This window comes from Carassius auratus, chromosome 7 (assembly GCF_003368295.1).
Source record: "Carassius auratus strain Wakin chromosome 7, ASM336829v1, whole genome shotgun sequence".
NCBI lineage: Eukaryota > Metazoa > Chordata > Actinopteri > Cypriniformes > Cyprinidae > Carassius > Carassius auratus.
This window is the reverse complement of record NC_039249.1, coordinates 8,460,610-8,479,994: the sequence shown is the minus strand read 5'-3', so window position 1 is coordinate 8,479,994 and position 19,385 is coordinate 8,460,610. Positions and strand designations below refer to the sequence as shown.

The 19,385-nt window shown below is 39.3% G+C and overlaps 1 protein-coding gene across 1 annotated transcript in view; it reads left to right on the top strand.

The window, feature by feature from the left end:
• LOC113105372 (transcription factor SOX-6-like) overlaps nt 1–19,385 on the top strand; it is a 131,230-nt gene that overhangs the window by 78,788 nt on the left and 33,057 nt on the right. Inside the window, exons 8-9 of the mRNA XM_026266408.1 lie at nt 3,194–3,366; nt 5,412–5,480. Coding sequence (XP_026122193.1) covers nt 3,194–3,366; nt 5,412–5,480 — 242 coding nt within the window. The remainder of the gene's footprint in view (nt 1–3,193; nt 3,367–5,411; nt 5,481–19,385) is intronic.

The window sequence follows — 19,385 nt, the reverse complement described above, 5'->3', positions numbered from 1 at the left end:
TGGCTGTTGGACAGAACAAATCGCACCCCTACAAAGTGTCTTTTATCTGGTGGCCCCTCTCTTTGACAGCCCCCTCTCTCGCTCATTCATTGCAGTCGCAGTTGTTTCTCTCCGGTATTCGAGTTGGGCATTGTGGGAAATGTCATCCAATCTGGTTTGTGACAGTGAAGGGAGAAAAAGGTGAATGTTCTGTTGACGCCATCTCTCCCTCATTCTTTGTGTTTCCTCCTCAGCCAAAGGTCCTGAGTGGAATCTTATGTCTTCGTTGATGAATTAGACAAACCTAACCTGCTCTCATTATTTAGCATCTCCTGGCCAGACCGAGTCAAGTCAGAACGACAATGCAATGAGACACCTTTACAAGAGCAGCCAGACTCACTGCTGTTAAGAGCAATGCAATATGCACCACTGCTCTCTTTGTCAGCGCTCTGCAGACAGATAGAGGCAGAGCTCCCCCCATGCTCCCCTGCCAATAAAACTTTTATCTGCTTTTAAAAGGGATATATAATTCAACGCAGGAAGAACAGGATTCTCTATACCAAAAAAGGGTACCAAAATACACTATTCCTATTTATTTCCTAAACTAAATAAATATATATTTATGCATTCATTGCTTTTATATGGATACATATTTATGAAATTTAAACTGTGGATGAAATTATTTGTAACAACATTTTTGCAAATATTTTTCCTATTTCATTTTTATTAGTTGTTTTATTAATTTTATATTTATCTGTATATTATTTATTTGTGTATTAAAATATATACATATAATAATTTTTTAATATATATATATATATATATATATATATATATATATATATATATAAATTTATTATATGTATATGTATATATTTAAATACACAAATAAATAATATACAGATAAATATAAGATTAATAAAAATAAATGTAAAAAATAATGTTAGATTATATAATAAAGCAAAGCAATATATAAGTAAAGGAATATAAAGCAGTAAACCATAATCATAATAACATACTTTCATAATATTGTTTCATCTTAGACCAGATATTGTTTGCTATTCTAATGCACTTACTTCTAAAACATTTTGCTTTCCATAATGCACTGAGAAGTTACTGTTATAGTCAGAAAACAATGAAAGAGGACCAGAACAGGCCAGAAATCTGAGGAGGGGAAAACAGGAGTGAGAGAGAAACGGGAAGACATTTTGGTAGCAGGGTGGGGAGGTTGGGGTGAACTCTGGACAATTGAGCCGGAGACGAAACAATGGAGCCTCTGTTAGTATGCTGTTGGTGTTTGTGCAGACCAGCACTCCGCACACACAAGAACCTGTGCTGGGCCCTCCACAATTTTCAGCCCCTCAGTAAAACTCGGCTACTGTAACACGTGTCACCACTTTATTTACAACATATATATATATATATATAGCGCTTCTACACACAAAAAATACATAAAAATGTAAATTACGTTATGTAACCTAATAGGAGCATACTCCAAAATGTTGTATAGCAGAATCAAGGAAAGCAGATTGAAATGTATGACCAAGTTGGAGGGTTGTCCGGAGAGCTTCTGAGTGGGCAGAATTGAGTCCAGATGTTTGCCCCTCAGTAGGATATGAGTCCTGTCCTCCCCCAGAGGCCCCTGAGATTCTCCGTTGGGAGGAGGAGCAAGTTATGCTGTTTGACATCCAACAGCCCTTCTGACTCGGTGAAGTATCTCTCCCTGCGTCCACTGAGAGATGCTCTTGACGCCCCCATCCCCTTCTGACTCTCTCTCCCTTTCTTTTTTGGAGCCTGCTTGGGGGCAGATGTCAGTCCCGACAGCGGCGACAGCTAAATACAGCCCTTCATGGCACAAGCCAAAGGTTAATAAAATCGGTAGCAAATGTATCAATTTTACAGATAAGCCATTCACAACAAGTGTAGTCGGCTGAATAAAAAGCCAATTCAGGGCCGAGGAAACCACATGCAGTAGCAGTGAATAGGCGCTTTTAGGTGCCTTTTTTGAGAGAGAGGGTAAATGGAGAATTGCAGCCTCTCTGCTTCATAGCCACCGCGCAAGCCCGGCCAGTAAATTGCTCTGAATGGGGGCTGGAGGTTGACAGGCCCTATTAAGACAAACTGCCTTCCTCATCGGAGAGATAAAATAAATCAGGAGTTTAGTCAAATTAAAATAGTTGGACTAGAGCAGGCCCCAGGGAGCCCCTTCGGAGAAACTCAAGACAGATGTGGCCAGGGGAGCACAGGAAGACACCCAGGAAAGAATTTAACACTGAGCTGGCCTCTAGCCAAGCCGATCATACTGTTCTCATGAAGCAGCAAGTCACTGTCCGGAGGCAGGATCACTTAGCATTGATTAGCTAAAGGTACAGCGTGGCATCATGGGAGGACGTGCAGAAGGCACGCACATTGTCTGGTGTGATTACACTGTTTGATGCATGCGAGAGAGATAATGAGAGGATGCAGAGGTGACGGTGACCCTGTTTGCAAGAAAGCACGTCAGCTCAGAGGTGTTTGTGCCTGCTCCTCCTCTAATGAGAATTGAGAGCAGTCATTACACGACGGCACCTCCAGTTGTGCAACTGTTGCACACACACTTGCCCTGTATTGTGTGTCACTAATCTGCCACCTTCACTCATCTTGTGACAGCTTGTCTCATTTAATAGGAACATATTCCATTCCTCACCTTCTCTACAAGAAGCCACGATCACCAGAAGTGGAAATAGAGAGCGGGACTTGCGACCTTTGCACTTTTAATAAAGCTGTTCCGAGGCTGTTTGGATGATACCATTCTCAGTTTTGAAGGAGCTAGAGTTACCCTCCCAGGCTGCCTTCTGTGGTCTTCAGGAATTCTGGACTGAGACTTACACGATGCTCAGCATTTGCTGGCTCGGTCTTGCCCTCTCAAGAAAAAAACTTGCTGATCCCTGGAGCTTCTCGATTGTGGGCTTTTTATATCTCTGAAGTGCAGATCAATTAACAAGGCTCTGTTTTCCACCACTTGCTTTGTTTGCTGTTCTGTCTCCAGGAAAACTGACCTTTGCTTTTATATTGAGACTATATTTAAGAGGTGAGGGACATCTGGCTGATGTAACATGAGATGTAAACCTATTCTTCTCACTGCTGGGAGAGTGTACAGGGTCATGGAGAGAAGACCTTTTTTTCTCTTTTACCGTTTGGTTCCTTGTGTTTGACTACATGTGTTTTGTCGCAGGTACTCCAGAAAGTCTCGCAGAGAAAGAGCGACAGCTCTCCACCATGATCACACAACTCATCAGCCTGCGAGAGCAACTCCTGGCCGCCCATGATGAGCAGAAGAAACTGGCCGCCTCACAGATGGAGAAACAGCGTCAGCAAATGGAGCTGGCACGCCAACAGCAAGAGCAGGTGAGAATGTGCAAACCAGAGTAGAGCACCATTTAGAATCAGAGTCATAAATCAGAATTAATTGGAATTGAGATTGGAAGGATGTAGAATGGAATTGTTTTAAATACATTTATACTGACATTTTTAACTAAAATGGCAAAATTTGGAGAAAAGTTAAATATTTTTGAAACTTCACTTTGAAATTTTTAAATTTGAATTCAGCTTGGATATTTCCTCATAGTTACTTATAGTTATATATTAGTTATATATATATATGTATATGTGTGTGTGTGTGTGTGTGTGTGTATATATATCTATATATATATATATATATATATATATATATATATATATATATATATATATATATATATATATGTATATATATATATGTATATGTATATGTGTGTGTGTATATATATATATATATATATATATATATATATATATATATATATATATGTATATATATATATATATATATGTATATATATATATATATGTATATATATATATATATATATATATATATATATATGTATGTATGTATGTATATGTGTGTGTGTGTGTGTGTGTGTGTGTGTGTGTATATAACACTGTGTTGACGAAATAGTCCCATAGTGCTTATTTGAAGTACAATTTAATAAATTCCCTTTCCTGCCATTCCAATTCAACTTCCTGTGGAGTGAGGCCAATTTAATTCAAATGCAAATCTCTTACTGGCTTCATAGTGTATATGTCCTATAAACCTTGTTTTGTTTAAAGCCAGTTTAATAAAGATATTATCAGTGATGCGTCACATATTCTCATTTTACAGCCTCATTTATTAGAGGAGGCACTTAAAACAAGATTGCTCTTATTTGCTTTTAAATAGGTAATGAGTTCTTCTATTTAGCGATTTAATGTTTTAATTTAGTTTATGGCTTGATGTTTTACTCCTTGATCAGTCAGACTCTGTCATGAGGAAGGAAGCACAGAGTTACAGTTATTGTATATAACTGATGAAATAGGGAAGCACGTAAATTGGTAGGGAAATTGATCTCAGTACGATCAAACTTTGCGCCGAAAAGCATATGTAGATCAAGCAAATGAGGCACACTGAACGCATCAGCAGCTCGTGAGCTCCGTTAATGTCACACAGGATCCCTCAACATATTCACTGTTTTTATAGCGAAACCATATAATTGCTGTCAATTTATTATGCAAATGAATAGGTGCATATTAATGTGGTCTGCATTTACCTGAAATGGATGCACGTTTTCTAATTCACCCTATTAATGTCACCCAGCTCTCCGCATTAATATTCAACTTTATAGGGATTGTATATTCCTTGTATGCTCAGCTGATTTTAATAAATGGTTATTCCAGGAATTTACGGTTCTGCAAAGGTTCAGAACCACATCCCTTTCCATTAATGACAAACAAAATGGAAGGAGGGGAGGACAGAAGACTGGGAGAAAGAAAGAGAGGGAGGGAGGAAGGGGGAGCCTGAAGTTAGGATGTCATTTAGCCATCCAGACACGACACAGTAATTAACTGTTGACACTAGTGAAGAAGCCAGCACAAATTAATCCTGACACATTTGCAGACGGGTGATATCTTACAGTGAACACTTTGTAATTATATTTGAAAATGAAAATTAAATGACACTTAAACCTAGGCTGTCAGGCTAACTGAGGAGGAAGAACGGGGGAGCCTGCAGGGGCTGGGAGAAATTGGTAGAGAGGGAGGAGGCAATGCTCTTAGCGTTGAGAGCCCACCCTTGGGCAGACCCGACCACTCCTAGGTTGCATAAACATGCCAGTCTTTCACCCCGCGGCACATCGCCCCGGCCAGGCCCGGAGCTGGGTATAATACACATTAGCAGTCCTCTGATTACAGTCATTAGGGTCAATTGGTGGACGAGAGATGTCACCCACAAGCTCTGATTGCATATATTATCTATCTGCATAAATACATAGTACAATAAATCCAGTTGCTCTTTCGTAGACTATTACAATGTACGTCTTTTAATGTTCTAAGGCTTCTAGCGATGTTCACCTAAACAAATCTTTGTGCTTTCGCAGATTGCCAGACAACAGCAGCAACTTCTGCAGCAACAGCACAAAATCAATCTCCTCCAGCAGCAGATCCAGGTCAGTGCTCGACTTTCGCGTCTTCGTTCTGTTAAAAAACGTTATTTCGTTTTTACAGCTGTCATCAATCACATTACAACTGTCACCAATCAGGATAATTGGCCAATGGTAATTCGGGAAGGGGCTATAGATGGGTAGAATAATTATCACTCCCTAATTAATGAAGGAAGGGAAAAAAAAACAGAAATGAGAGAAAGCTTAATGACACCAAGTGGTGCCTGTTTGCATGTTTTATGGAAAAGTGCCCTAAGGGTTTTAGACATGAAAGCCGGTGATAAATGCCTCTGAAATTACACCGTCCCAGCACGGTGACGTGGCAGCAGCTTTGGAAAAAACAGTCGCTACTGTTAGCCCCGATTCCCATTGTCTAATATTGGAAAAAATCACTTTGCGTTCATTTGCTTAACTCCGTTGCGGCCGACGAGCCTGTAAACATACCTTGTTGACATGTAAAATGCGCAAACCTTGCCTTTTGCAAATATTTGCTGCTTGCTCTAAGTCAGTTTGAGCGATCTTTTGAAGGTCTCTGTTTATAAGTGTGCTTCAAGAATAGGCTCATTGAAAGTTTGCTCTTTGCTTAAAAATAATTGAATTGGATTAGTTGCAAAGTACACACTGTGGTCACCCAAATCCGTTTTCTCGCCGCAAAGTGGATTGTGCTTTTTTCCCTCTCCATCAAGCAATTATGTGAAATGAAAAAAATGGAAAGGAGGGAGAATACAGAAAATGCTTACGAGAGCGCCGTAAATACATGTGACGTATATGTAAAGAAAGAGTAGGAAAAGATGCAGGATAAGAACGAGTGTTTGTGAGCCATTGGTTTGCGTGGTATGTGGTTCTCAATCAAGCAAGGTTAGCGGACCACCCAGTCGGAGACGTAGATGTACACAAGCTGGTCAGTGGCAGTGGTCAAGGTCTTTTACACACACCATACACACATAAAAGCCAAGGGCAACATGAGCAGCCCGTGCCTGGAGATACTCTCTTCTTTCTCTGCTTTTTTTTCTACTTGCTTTTGCACATTCATTGGAGACGGGTACAAAGATCCCCACTCCTCTTTTCTTTCCCAGGTTCACATCCTATACACCATTATGTCAGCTGTTCTTTTCTCACATTTGACACACTCATTTCATTCTTCACTTCTCGGTTCTCACTTTTCACTCTTTATTTCACATCTCATATCATCCTCTGCATTTGACTTCCACTTCAAAGCTCCCGAGCTTGAGGCCCTCAGAAAGGTATTCCAGGCCAGTTTTCTTCTCAGCAGTCTACCTATCATTGTGAGGTTAACCATCAGCCTTTCTTTCTCTCACTGCTCAGATGTGTCAGGTAAAAACAAACCACTGTCTTATTTACACAGCCCAGAAGCAAGACAGATTTATTGCTTGGCAGTAAAACCTCTTTCAAGAGCACTTCTCAAGAGAAAGGCCCAATATGTTAAAGGCACACGCTGTTGAAGAGCCTGCAGGACTAGCCACTGTGCTACGACCACTCTAACACGCCGCGTGTGTGAGAAGCACCACTCTTCACTTTTCAGTAGACAGGCCTCTACATGCTTACTGTGTGTCGCAGTGGCAGTAAGAGTTCGTGTGAACAGTTTAATTACCTTTAGGAGTGGAGGCTGCTGGAGTTGGATATTCTCAACTAGCGACAGAGCTCATCCAAAACAGCTGGGCTATGCTATACTGACATTCCTACAGTGCACTGAAGAGTAGCTAATTGAAGTTGTTATGTTAACATACGTTTTTTTTTTCCCAATAGCATGACATTAATGTTATGTTAACATACGTTTTTTTTTTTTCAATAGCATGACATTTGTCCTGTTGTCAAAGGACAAATGGCAGTGTATCATCATGTTAACTGTTACATTGTATTGCGCATTTAGACTACCATTAAAAAAAAGTTTAATAATTATATTCAACAATAGAGCCTTAAATGGATCAAAAGTGACAATGAAATGAAAGTTGTCATCATTTACTCACTTACTATTTCCAAACATGTATGAGTTTCTATCTTCCATCAGCTGTTTGATTACCAGCATTCTTCAAAGTATGTTTTCTTATGTTCAAAATGAAAAATAAACCCATATGGGTTTGGAACGACATGAGGGTGAGTAATTGATGACAACATTTTCATTTTTGGGTGAACTATCCCTTTAAGCAGGCCAACTGTTAAATCAACATCAGTAATAATCTTGACTGTAGTATATGGAGCCCTGTTTCTTGTCCAGGATTAAGACAAAAGAGATGGTCTTCATCTGCTGCAGTTAATGGCTGTTACACTGTACTCACACATTTTTATACCAGAACACCACCAAACACACAGGCATTAAGAAAGTCAGGCTTAGGATGCATACTATCTTAACATGCCTTTTATCTTCTCTGACTTTGTTTCCATGTATATCATTTCCATTGCCTCCCATTGTGACCCATTTAACTTCCGTCTCCAGAGACCACAGCTTGTTGTAAAGAAGTCGGAAGACAAGAGTAGGATGCAATGGGAAGCGATAGGAGGAGGCTTGCTAATGCAGTTCCCTGGCACTCTGTTTTCATTAGAGCTAGCTCTACAAAAAAATGCCCAGTGCTCTTAATATACAACAGCTTTGAGTTAATTAGTACTCCAAACAAGCTCTTTAGCCTTCATGTAGAAGACGTAAAAGTTGAGTGGTAAAACAGCATGCAGGGATTGGGTTTCCCCGCTGTTAGCATGGAGCGTGTGCGTGGTTTAAAGAGCCAGCTTTCCCATCAAAGCGCTACTGTTTTGGCTCACATGGTAAGCGGCGTTTTAGACATTTATTGATGATATAACTGATCACATCACTGGATTCTGTAAACGGGACTGAACGGGGTCCAAATAAAACCATTGGGCCTGTAACCCAATACAGAGTCAGCTTGGAAAATCAGCTCTGGTTTTCTCCAGAGTTTGGCACTGTGTGTTGCTCAGATCATACCACTTTTAAATTACCCTTCTCTTTGTTTCATCACATTTTGTACAAAGAACTCAGAGAGATGAAGAGATTGAGTCTTTGTCTTTTTGGGAATTACAATGTCACTTGTTTTAAAGATTACAGATGTTTAGATTATAGCGTTAGAGGCTTATCAGAACTTCAAGCTCAAGGGTTTACTACGTATTTATTCCTTTAGCCAAAAGCCTCTTGTTGAGAAATTTCATATGGCAACTAATTCCGTCCAGGGACCGGATTACTGTTATGTGACTCAAGCACGAACTTAAAAGCACCATCAGAGATTGAAGGAGAGGCTTAGGAACAATTAAAAACAAATGTCGAAGTAAATCTTGATCTGAAACAGAAAATGTGTTACTTATGTAAGACAAGTAAAGCCGCACAAATAAGACCGTGTAAAAGCCACCGCCTCCAACAGGAAAGCAAGTCTGTGTTGGTTGTTCTGAGAATCTGTATTAATCAAGCCAAGTGATTCGGGTTCCGCTGACCTGTTTACAAAGAGCCTGTCTCCTTGACAGTTCCACTCACTGTTTTATTCGCCCTCATGCCATTACAATCAGCTGTAATTGTGAATGGCTTCCTGTAGGAAAGAAAAAAAAAATATGCCAGAGATCTTAAATATCTCAAGTCATTATCTTAGACAAAAATAAAAAATGAAATAAATGGATTAAATGGAGAGAAAATTGATACTTTAATTTCTGTAAATACATGCATTTTAGTTCAAGAAATATAATATATTTTTAGAAAGTAATATCATTTCTGTTAATTCTAATATAATATAATATAATATAATATAATATAGTATTTGTGTATGTATATAATTTTTTTTAAATATTTGTTTGTTTTTCATTTATAATTTATGACAATGTTAAAAGAGTTTTATTTAGTTTTATCAAACTAGAAATTTGATAATTCATATAATAATATTTGCTAATAATTTATATCTGTATAACTAATATTAGAACTAATTGATAATTGATAGCAATTTTACCAAAACATCAGTTGTTCAAAATGTTTTAAATTTTCAGTATCTCTTTCTCTTTTCAAATGATTGCAATAATTGTTCTTTTTTTTCATTTGTAATTCTTAAATTACCAAAACTGGCTGAAAAACAAAACAACACTCTGTCGAATGAGCAGTCAAACAGAGATGATTAAGACCAAAAGTTTATGATTAACATAATAATACTGATATGTAATTAATCACATTCCCGTTTAAATTTCCTTGTCTTTTACTTTGCCTGAGCTCCCCATAATGATGAAATATGTCTGTATATATGAGGTTAGAGCACAAAAAGGCTTTTTTTTTTTTTTTTTAGGGTGTCAGGAGAGACTGTTCATTGTCCTCCGAGCTCACACATCTCATACACTTCATACTTACTATTACAGCTGCTGTGCTCAGTTGAGATTTCAAAGGCCTGTTCATGTGTGCATGTGTATTAGGTGCTATTGTCTCTCTCTGGGCTGTGTTTTGCGATGGCAGCTGTAAATTCCCAAGCTGGACTCAGGGATGATCTGGGCCAGGTTGACGTGCATCTCTAGCGCAGACTTGGCTCGGTTCCAGGCATTCCTGCACGCTGGGGCTGGTACGATGTGAGCTGAGGTGACGCAGGGAGGAGAACACACAGGTGGAGGCTGGCTCATCTTATTGTATACACACACGAACAAGCATCAAGAGAAGAATGATTCCCTCAAAGGTCAGCGTGAACTTTAGATACCGAGGAGAGGCGAGGCTGCGGTGTGTTTGAGGAAAATTCCCATTGAGATTAAACAACTCTTTCTCTATGAGAATCCCATTATGACGCTCATATACTGTCTCTCATATCACAGCAAACAAGAGTTTATTAGCTCCAATCTCGTTCTCCCTCCTCACACAGCACAGCTACAAGAGACCGAGAGAGCGATAGGGACACTGAGCTCTTTTTGTCAACGGACAGAGATGCTGTTTGTCCGTGTAGGGCCATTGTTGTGCCGACGGTCGCTTCCTGTGTTTTAAAGCAGGCCGCTGGTTCAAACACTCTGTCATTGTGCAGGCCTGGTTCTACTTATCTAAGCCCAGGGCTCTGCTTCCTCTTGCTACTTTACTGAGAGAAACCTCCACGTGGCTGTCTTCCGCTGTCCTCCCCCCTTTCTTCCTCCCACCCGTCCCCCCCCTCCCCTCTCTCTCTCTCTCTCTCTCCCTCTCTCCCCTCTTTCTCCTGCCAGGACCGGCTGGATCACACAGATCTCAGATCTCTTGCTCTCCGTCTCTCACCCTCTTCTGGCAAGCGCCAAGCGCCACTTCTCATCCACTTCTCTCATTCCTAGACACATTTTCCCATTTTTTTCCCAAGCTTACCAGGGGGTTATCACAGAAATTTGGAATTGCATTTGAATAATTTATTTGGTAAAATATATTAATCAGAGCAAGAAGTTAAAATAAATGTGAAAACATAATTCAAATTTATAGTTAAAATGCAAAAAAATTATACAAATAATAAAAACAAGATAAAATACACACACACACACATATTAATATATATTAATAGTAGTAATATAGAGTATTAATAGGAGTTTACTTTTAATTGGACAGCATATCCATTTATTATAAAATAGTGAAAATGAATAGTGAAAATGAAAAACCTGGATAGCTGAAGTTTTGCTTATACTTGTTCATTTTTTTTTATGATTTAATCATTCTTTCCAGACTTTTTTAAATTTGCTATTATAATAAGGAAAAACAAATTAAATCTTCACAGGTTGAGTAGTCATTCCCTGTCCTTTGGTATTTCAAAGCTCACAAAAAGCAAAGGAACTTTTTTTTTCAGTATGCAGTTAAAATGAGAAAAAAAAGGAAAAGAAAATGAAAGGAAGAGAGATGGAAATTTTTGTATTCAGATATTTGTGTTTGAGTTTTTTGTTTTATGAGCACAGATTCCAAGCAGGCCTGTTTATTATCTCAATAATCACTCACTCCCACTATGCTGAGTTTTGTACATTCTCTTCAATATCAGCACACTGACAGACACCATCTGAAATAATTCTGGCTTTTTATTATTATTTATTTATTCAGTTGTTTATCAGCTGCTACATTTGAACAAAGATAATATATTAATTCTACATTTTTCAGTTCATCTTTTCCAGCGCTATAAGATCAGCATTCCAGCTCAGTGGCAGAGGAGTGGCACTATTACAGCTAAAGCAGAAGCTGTTGTCAACATTCACTTCAAAGCAGGAAAGGTTCCCTCACATGTGGTTTTAAATGGTGTGGGGGAGCAGCAGGGAGCCTCTAAGGGTTAACTGATAATAGCTGCATACAGCCACCAGATTAAAGATTCTTTTTAATTATACACGGCTAACCACCAGCATAGTGAAGCCAGACAGACTAAAGACGACCTGTGCAGATGATAGACACAATGTGCCAGTGTGTTTGTGTGTGTTGTGAACAGTCTGAGTGGGCCTTCAGGAAATTCCTTTGTTCTTGTGGACTGATAGACAAATGTCTGTGTGTGTGTGTGAGTGTGCGACTGATGTCTCTCATATGTGTACCATTTCCCCAGGCCACTGTGAGTTTGCCCTTATAGCCGTGTTTATCAGTGGGAGAGGAGGCCAGGCTAAAGGGTTAATCAGAGCCAGGTCTCAAACACAAAACACTCACGTCAAGCTCTGTTCCCCATGACAAACTCATTTCATTGTAAGTAATACAGAATTTTTGTGCAGTAATAGCATTATTTGATTATAAAACTGGATGTGCACTCAAGAAGCTCGACAGTTTGCATGAGGAGCTACACAGGTCGAAAAGCCATTGTCATCGTCTTTTTGCCATTTCAAAACTCACAAACAGAGATGGAGGAATAATAACAGTCTGTTCGGAGAAGTTGCATAATGGTGTTCAGGTCTCTCCTCTCACTATTTTGCAGAGCGGTGACAGAATTCGCAGGGGGAAGTCGAACAAAAAGAAACCCTGTCTGCGCAGACAGAACAGAGCCTCCTAATTAAACACACAAGACTTTGAGGAACTCATTCGTTATGTCTTTTTCAGAAAGAAGAAAATGTGTCTCTCTGTTTTTTCTTCTTTGGGATATGTTCAGTTGTTTTTTCAGTAGTTTATCTAACCGACTCACTTATTAACATAAGGGATCCATTATAAACAAATGCTTTGTTTTTGTAGTTTACTCAAGTTATTTAAGGAGAAGGTCATATATTAAAATAGACTGTGTCCTGTTAACATATTTTCTATTTCCCTCCGGCTCGACGGAATCCGTGTTAAGAGAATTGTAATCCAGTTACTGTATGCCGGTTTCATCTCCTCTCAGTCGTATTACAATCACCATTATTTAGCTGCTGCACATGAAGCTAATTACCATAGCTTTGTCTTTAGCCTAGAGCCATTTGGTTTGCCTTTTTAATTCAATGAACAACAATTAAATCCAATATTTCATTAAGCTCCCTCAAATGCACCAGGCGCCATATAATGGTGAATAATTCAGCTTGGCTTTTTTAGATAAATATAGGGGTGTCTAATTGAACAAAGATAATGCTCCTAATTTGCCTCTTGTTAGATGGCTTTGGTTGTCTCCCAGAACCCTTGTGATCTCTCATGCTAAAGTCTCATTTATGCGGAGACAGTGCTGAAAACAAGCTATGCTCAAAAAGAATGTGTTGCCAATTAGCATTGTCTGCCTGGGAAATGGATTGTAATAGGGAAGGAAATGAGCGCGGGCGTGTGTTTACATCTCTGCGTCTTTCTGCGCGCTAATGCCCTTCTCTTTATGGTGTGGAGTATGCTAGCTTCTACTTCTACCAGGATAAGGGCCATAACGGTCTCATCAAATCCTCTTGGCCTGGGCCCAGTGCGGCGGAGCCTGAAACGCGCTCATCTTCCATTTAGCAGAGACTGTTAGCTGATGAAGAGCCCAACATGCGAGAGCAGAGATAAAAGAAAGCGGTGACCCGACTCATTAGCCCCCTTTGATTTAATATATTGACACTTGGATACAAATAATTCCATTTAGTGTGCTTGGTTGGAGGGGGTGCGGGGGATCAATTTAATTAGTTATGAAATGTGACTTCTTGTCACGAAGCAGGAGAAACGCTGACGTTAAATAAAGTCATGTGCGGTTCGAACAATAAAGCTTCTGTAGGCCAGTTTTAAAAGTTAATGATGCATAAAAACGGGCCTAATAGTTACAGCCTCACCAGCGGGCCATGATGCTTTTGGTATTAAGCTAATGGATGGGCGAAGGTAGAATGCTTAACGGCAGTTCAAACAGTTTCGATATTAAGAATATAAATAGTGATCGCCTGGCCGATCACTGCTTTTTTTCTGTTAAGACAATGTCTTTAGTATTGCTTTTCACTGTGTGATCAAATAGTCACTTGCGCCAACAAGAAGAGGGAGGATACAGGATTTGGCTTTGTTACTGCTTGCTAGAAGAGTCAGTATTTTGTTAATTTGTGCATATGTTCGGACTAAAGTCCATGTTTCCAGCATATGGTGAGAGATCACAACACAAAGACATACTTGTATAGTTCTGTATGTGATCATTCCAAGTGACTGCTTAGAAAAAATAGAGAAATATAGATTGATTTTTAACATTGACTGCATAACATCATGCTTTTCCACAATTAAATAAAAAGGGTCTTACGATTAAAATTGGATGCTCTAAACCTGCATGAATTTCTTCCTTTTGTAGAACATAAAAGATGTTTTGAAAAATGTCCCTACAGTGAAAGTCACTGTTGTCTAATGTTGTTTTTGACCCCACTGACTTTCATTGTACAGAAAAAAAAAACACTTCAGAAAGTCATTCACATTTGGAATGACATTAAGGGTGAGTAAATAATTAGAAAATTTAAATTTCTTTGTGAACTATCCCTTTATGGTCATACGGATTAGGGACAAAATGTATATGATACGGACCCAAAATCAGCTAGTGTTCTAAATGAACAAAGCGAAGGCATTTTGGAAGCCAGTGCATCTATGCATCTCCACTGAGCATCATCATAATCAGTGGCTGATTCATGATCCATGAGAGTGGTCTCTTGAGTCTGAACCCAGTGGAGGGTGGCATAAAGCAGGCGCTGTCCAGCCAGAATAGGCCCCTGAATCTCATCAGAAAGCACCTGTCACTCGCTGCCGCACCACAAGCCCTCCCAGACCATGCACGACGGACCTATACTTAGCTCTCATTGTGCCCGGGCCCTGCGAGGGGAAAAATATCAGTTGGTGGAGAACACATCCTCCAGTGTGATTTTGACTTAGTTTCCTCTCCCCTCCTGCCTGGCCCACTGTTTTCCCTGTTAATGTTGAGCAAACTGTTTTGTCTTTGCATTGGCTTTTTTACGTGGTCCTCAGCCTCCGCAGTGGGCACACACACAGGGGGAAAGAAGGCAAGGCATTAATAGCCTCTACTGTGTGCGGCCAGCCGGCAGTTTAGAAAGGGGGCCCGTGTTTTCTTAGGGCTAGGGTGGCAAAGCAAAGCATTCAGCCCTGCGCTTTGCAGCACAAAAAAGGGCCGCTTTGTGTTTCGGATGGGGTGGAGGAGGGTCTGAGCATTCCCGACGGAATACAATGAATGGGCCGTTTTGTCTTTCGTCCGTTTTTCATGCACACTGAATTGTTGTTGTCTTTCTCTCGCTCTCCGTTTCTTCCTCTCTCTCTTTTTCATAATTATTCTTCCCCGTCACTGGGTGTGCACATGACATTTGAGCGTGTTTTAAAGTCTCAACACTCTCATGTGCCTGCAATAAAGTCTCGGCCATAACAATGTCAGCTTTCTGCTGGACAACAGAGCACTCTCTGTTGTTCTCTGGGCCCAGCTGCTGGAAGGGGAGAGTGAAGACAGTGGCTTAGTCTGCACACAGATGACAGGAAGAAGGAGAAATTCTCCTCTCTCTCTCTATCTCTCTTCATGGACTCGCTCACTGGACAATGCCATTTTGAGTTAATGGGTGGTCTGACTCTTGACTTTCAGTTCTAAACTGGTGGGTCATGACCCAAAAATGGGTCACAGGTCTGTTCTGATGGACAGAAAACAATGCTAAATACCACTAACCGTATAAAACTGTAAAATAATTACTTAAAAGGGAGAACAAATCACTTCCCATATCCTTGTCAAAGCAGTTAGATGGATGTCAACATGGATAGGTGATTTGACTTTATCTTTGAAATCCATGAATGAAACTATGGAAAGTGAAAGAATATTTTTAAGTATTAAAAATATTTGTATATATTAATATATTTTTTAATAAATAAGAATTATTAAAAAGAGGAAATGGTATTGTTACTAGTAGGGATGCACCGAATATTTGGCAACCGAAATTAATACGCGAAAAAGGCCAAATAATATGTACAGAACAATAACTTACGCGATCAAATAAAGGCACGCACTAATGGAACAAACATATCGGTAGTGCAGAAAATAAAAGCAGAAAAAAAGCAACAACTCCATCAACATTCATGTTAGTATTGTAATTTTACTGTCGTTCTGTAAAATAAAATAAAAAAGTAAAATAATAATAATAATAATAATAATTTCCCTAAAACAGTTATATTAATACATTTATTATAACATTCACACATAGTGTTCAAATTGGGATCTGTTATATATTCTAATGTTTTAAAAGAAGTCTCTTTCGCTCAGCAAGGCTGCCTTTATTTCTACAGTAAAAATACATGCCTCAAAAATGGCCTTATTAATTTTAAGTTAAATTGTGCTTTGTTGATATAATTTCTGCTAGAATGTTTAAAAAGTTAATATTTTTAAATTGTTGTTTTGTAATTCATTTTTTATTTGAAAAGCAGGACATAACAGTAAAAAGCACATTTTGGCAATTGAATTAATGTAATGGTGAAAAAAATGGCAAAATAGGCCTACATGGTGGAAAAATGTGCAAAACCGTGTTCAGTATTCGGTATTCGGCCTTCGGCCCAGTGTTGAATTTTGTTCAGCTTTAGCCAAGAATTTTCATTTCAGTGCATCCCTAGTTACAAGAGCATTATTAAAAAATACATGAATGCATGTATGCTATTTAATTTTAATATATTTCAAAATTTCGTTTTTTATTTTCATTGTTTTATGAAAACATTTCTTCTGTTCTCCTGCTAAAGACCCATAAACTATTTGCATAATGACTCTCTGAGATTTATAAATTCGATTCATGTTCTTTTTTTTTTTTTTTTAAACTATTTCTCTTTTATATTAGGCCTTTTATTTATATTTTAAATATTTATTATTTGGAAGCTTTGACCGAGCTTAAAAATAAATATTTGTCTTTAAATGCATCATGCATACTTCAAAAGTGACCACAAAATAAATAAAATTAAAAATAAGAAAAGAAAAAGAAATATATTGCATGAATGAAAGCATGAAGGCATACAGTATCATACTAGCTTTAGCTGCCCTAAACCATCATGGTCTGAAAGGGTCTGGGTGTTTTGTGTATTGTGTCGGTGCTGGTTTTCATAGATGTGGGATGTATATGTGGGATAATGATGTTGGCCTCGGACTCATTTGTGGGTTTGTTTATGTCTGTCCTTTTCTCCCCTCATTACCCATGCTGTTTGAGCCAGTCCCCTCGGGTTTAGCCAGTTTACTGAAAACCTTTTTAATTTTATGACCAGACCCTGAGAGAAAAAAAAATATATATTTTTTTTCTCTCTCTGCTTCTTTATTTCTTTCTTCAATTCAAATTTTTTTATCATTGTGCAAACTTAATTCCCACATTAACTGTCTTCCTAGAGCAGGTAACCCTGAGTAAAGCAGACAGCATTGGTGAGTAGATGAAATGAGTAGTGAGAGAGAGGTGGACGTGATATCTGTGTGCACTATGCCACAGCAGTGCTGAGCTCAGAAGACTACTAGAGCCTTAGGCTTGTCTTTGATATTTTATATGCAATACAACCCTAATTGCTTGAAATATTTACAGACTTAAATTACATTTTAGGTTCTTAGAAGCTCTACAAGAATTTGCCTTAAGAACACATTTCTGTTGAACACACTGATCACATTTTGCTGGTGCTCTTAAGGGAATACCCCACCCCCCATGCATCTTTGTACCGAACTAATTTACTAATTTCAGCATCCCAGCATGAGCCTCACTTCTCCCCTTGTAATATTAAGCACGCTCATTTGATTATTCATCAATTACAATCAACATATTGTAGTGATAAAGAAATACAGGTGCAGTATTGTTGCACTAGGAGTTTAAAAGGGATAGTTCGTTCAAAATGAAAAAAATTTTCTTCATTTACTCTTCCTCATGTCATTCCAAACCTGTATGAATAAGATTAAGATATTTAGAAAAATGTCTTATAGTGTTTTTTTTTTTTTTTTTTTTTTTTTTCGATTTAATGAAAGTCATTATTTAATGGACTGTTATTATATGGGCAGAAGTCTTCAAAATATATATTTTTCCATGCATATGTGTTCTGCAGAAGAAAGGAAGCCCAAAAAAATGACTGTTTTATTTTCAGGTGAAATACTGTACCTCTTTAATAATGTTAAGGCAAATTGAGCATGAAATTCGGAGATCAGAGCTTAGTTTTTTTTGTGTGTGTGTGTGTGTGTTTGTCGTATGCTTGCTGTTTTGCCATAAACCCCAGAGTGGACTTGAACTAAAGCTGAAGTGGACGGCGAAGGGTGGGGGAGGAAGGGGCCGTTCTGCTTTTAACAGCCCCGGACTTAATATAGACATATTGGAATGGCTCATTTCCAAGAGGGCTTGTTTTACTGTGTAAGGAATTAGCGGAACAAGAAGTCATCTATTGGTTATTTCTCCAGACGAGCCAAGCATGGGCCAGTGTCTGGTTTCTGTGCACCTTGCCCCGTCCGGCACTCGCCTGTGTGCACTTGCTCTGAGTCCTCAGAATACATTTGTCCTCTGTCAACTTGGAGTCTTTTGTCAGTGGTGGTGTAACATACACCCAAATACACATGAATGCTGTTTGCTAGTTGTCCTGTTCCAGTATTGGGAAGGTTAATCATTTACCTGTTTAAAACAGCCACACACACATAGAACAAAAGAGAGAATGAAAGAAAGAAAACATGATTCTCATTGACCAATAAGCCTTTGAGTCTGTGGGCTAGTGGATTGTCGAAGGTGGGTCAGTCCAGGTCAAAGCCACGGCCGCCTCACAAAGCCTCTTTATTCCCCATCCTGTATCTGTGTGGCTGATGAGGGCCTCCCGCAGAACTCATCGCTAACAGAGCAGAGAGAGGAGAACAATGCGTTTAGTCTGTGGCACCAAGGTGGAGGCCTGGTCTTAATTCCAGCCCGGCGCTGACAGAAAGAGCGGGGATCAAAGTCCGACTCAGCCCTATCGATCCACACGACCCGATTGTCATCAGGGGCTGAGGCAAGGCTGAACAGAATATCTTGCGCTTTGATAACAGCCCCGTGAACGTGGGTTTATGTGTGTGTGTGGGTGGGATTAGAGCTCAAAGCTGCAGCCGGCGTGTGGTGGAGGAGTGCGGTTAACTGATAAATGACCTGTGACGTGGGAGTAATGTGTACTTGGGGATCTATGGGATTGTTTAAAAAATTGACCTCTTCAGAACAGAATAATGTGCAGACTCCTGAGTGCAGAAGTGGTTTCATTCAGCAAAGAGCTCTCTCTCTCTCTCTCTCTCTCTCCCGCTCTCTCTTTGCTGGTGAGTTTCCAGAAAGCGCTCGCTCAGTGTGTTCACAAAGTAGCGGGTGAGAAGTTCGCACTGTCGGGGCTCACCGTGCGGATTGAGCGCAGTTGCCAGGTCCTCTAGAATCACTTCGCTTTAAAATGGATCCCCTAAGGTGGTTTTCTTTCACAGTCATTTTGTCTCTGGCAGCGTCAAGCAAGGGAAAGAGCGTGTGACGTATCGGTACTTACAGTAACAGTGAAAGCTGTTTTCACTCCTGCTAAATTTAAAACACTATGTTAGAGCCTTTCTTTGAGACTTTTAACTAGAAACGGTAATGTCCAAG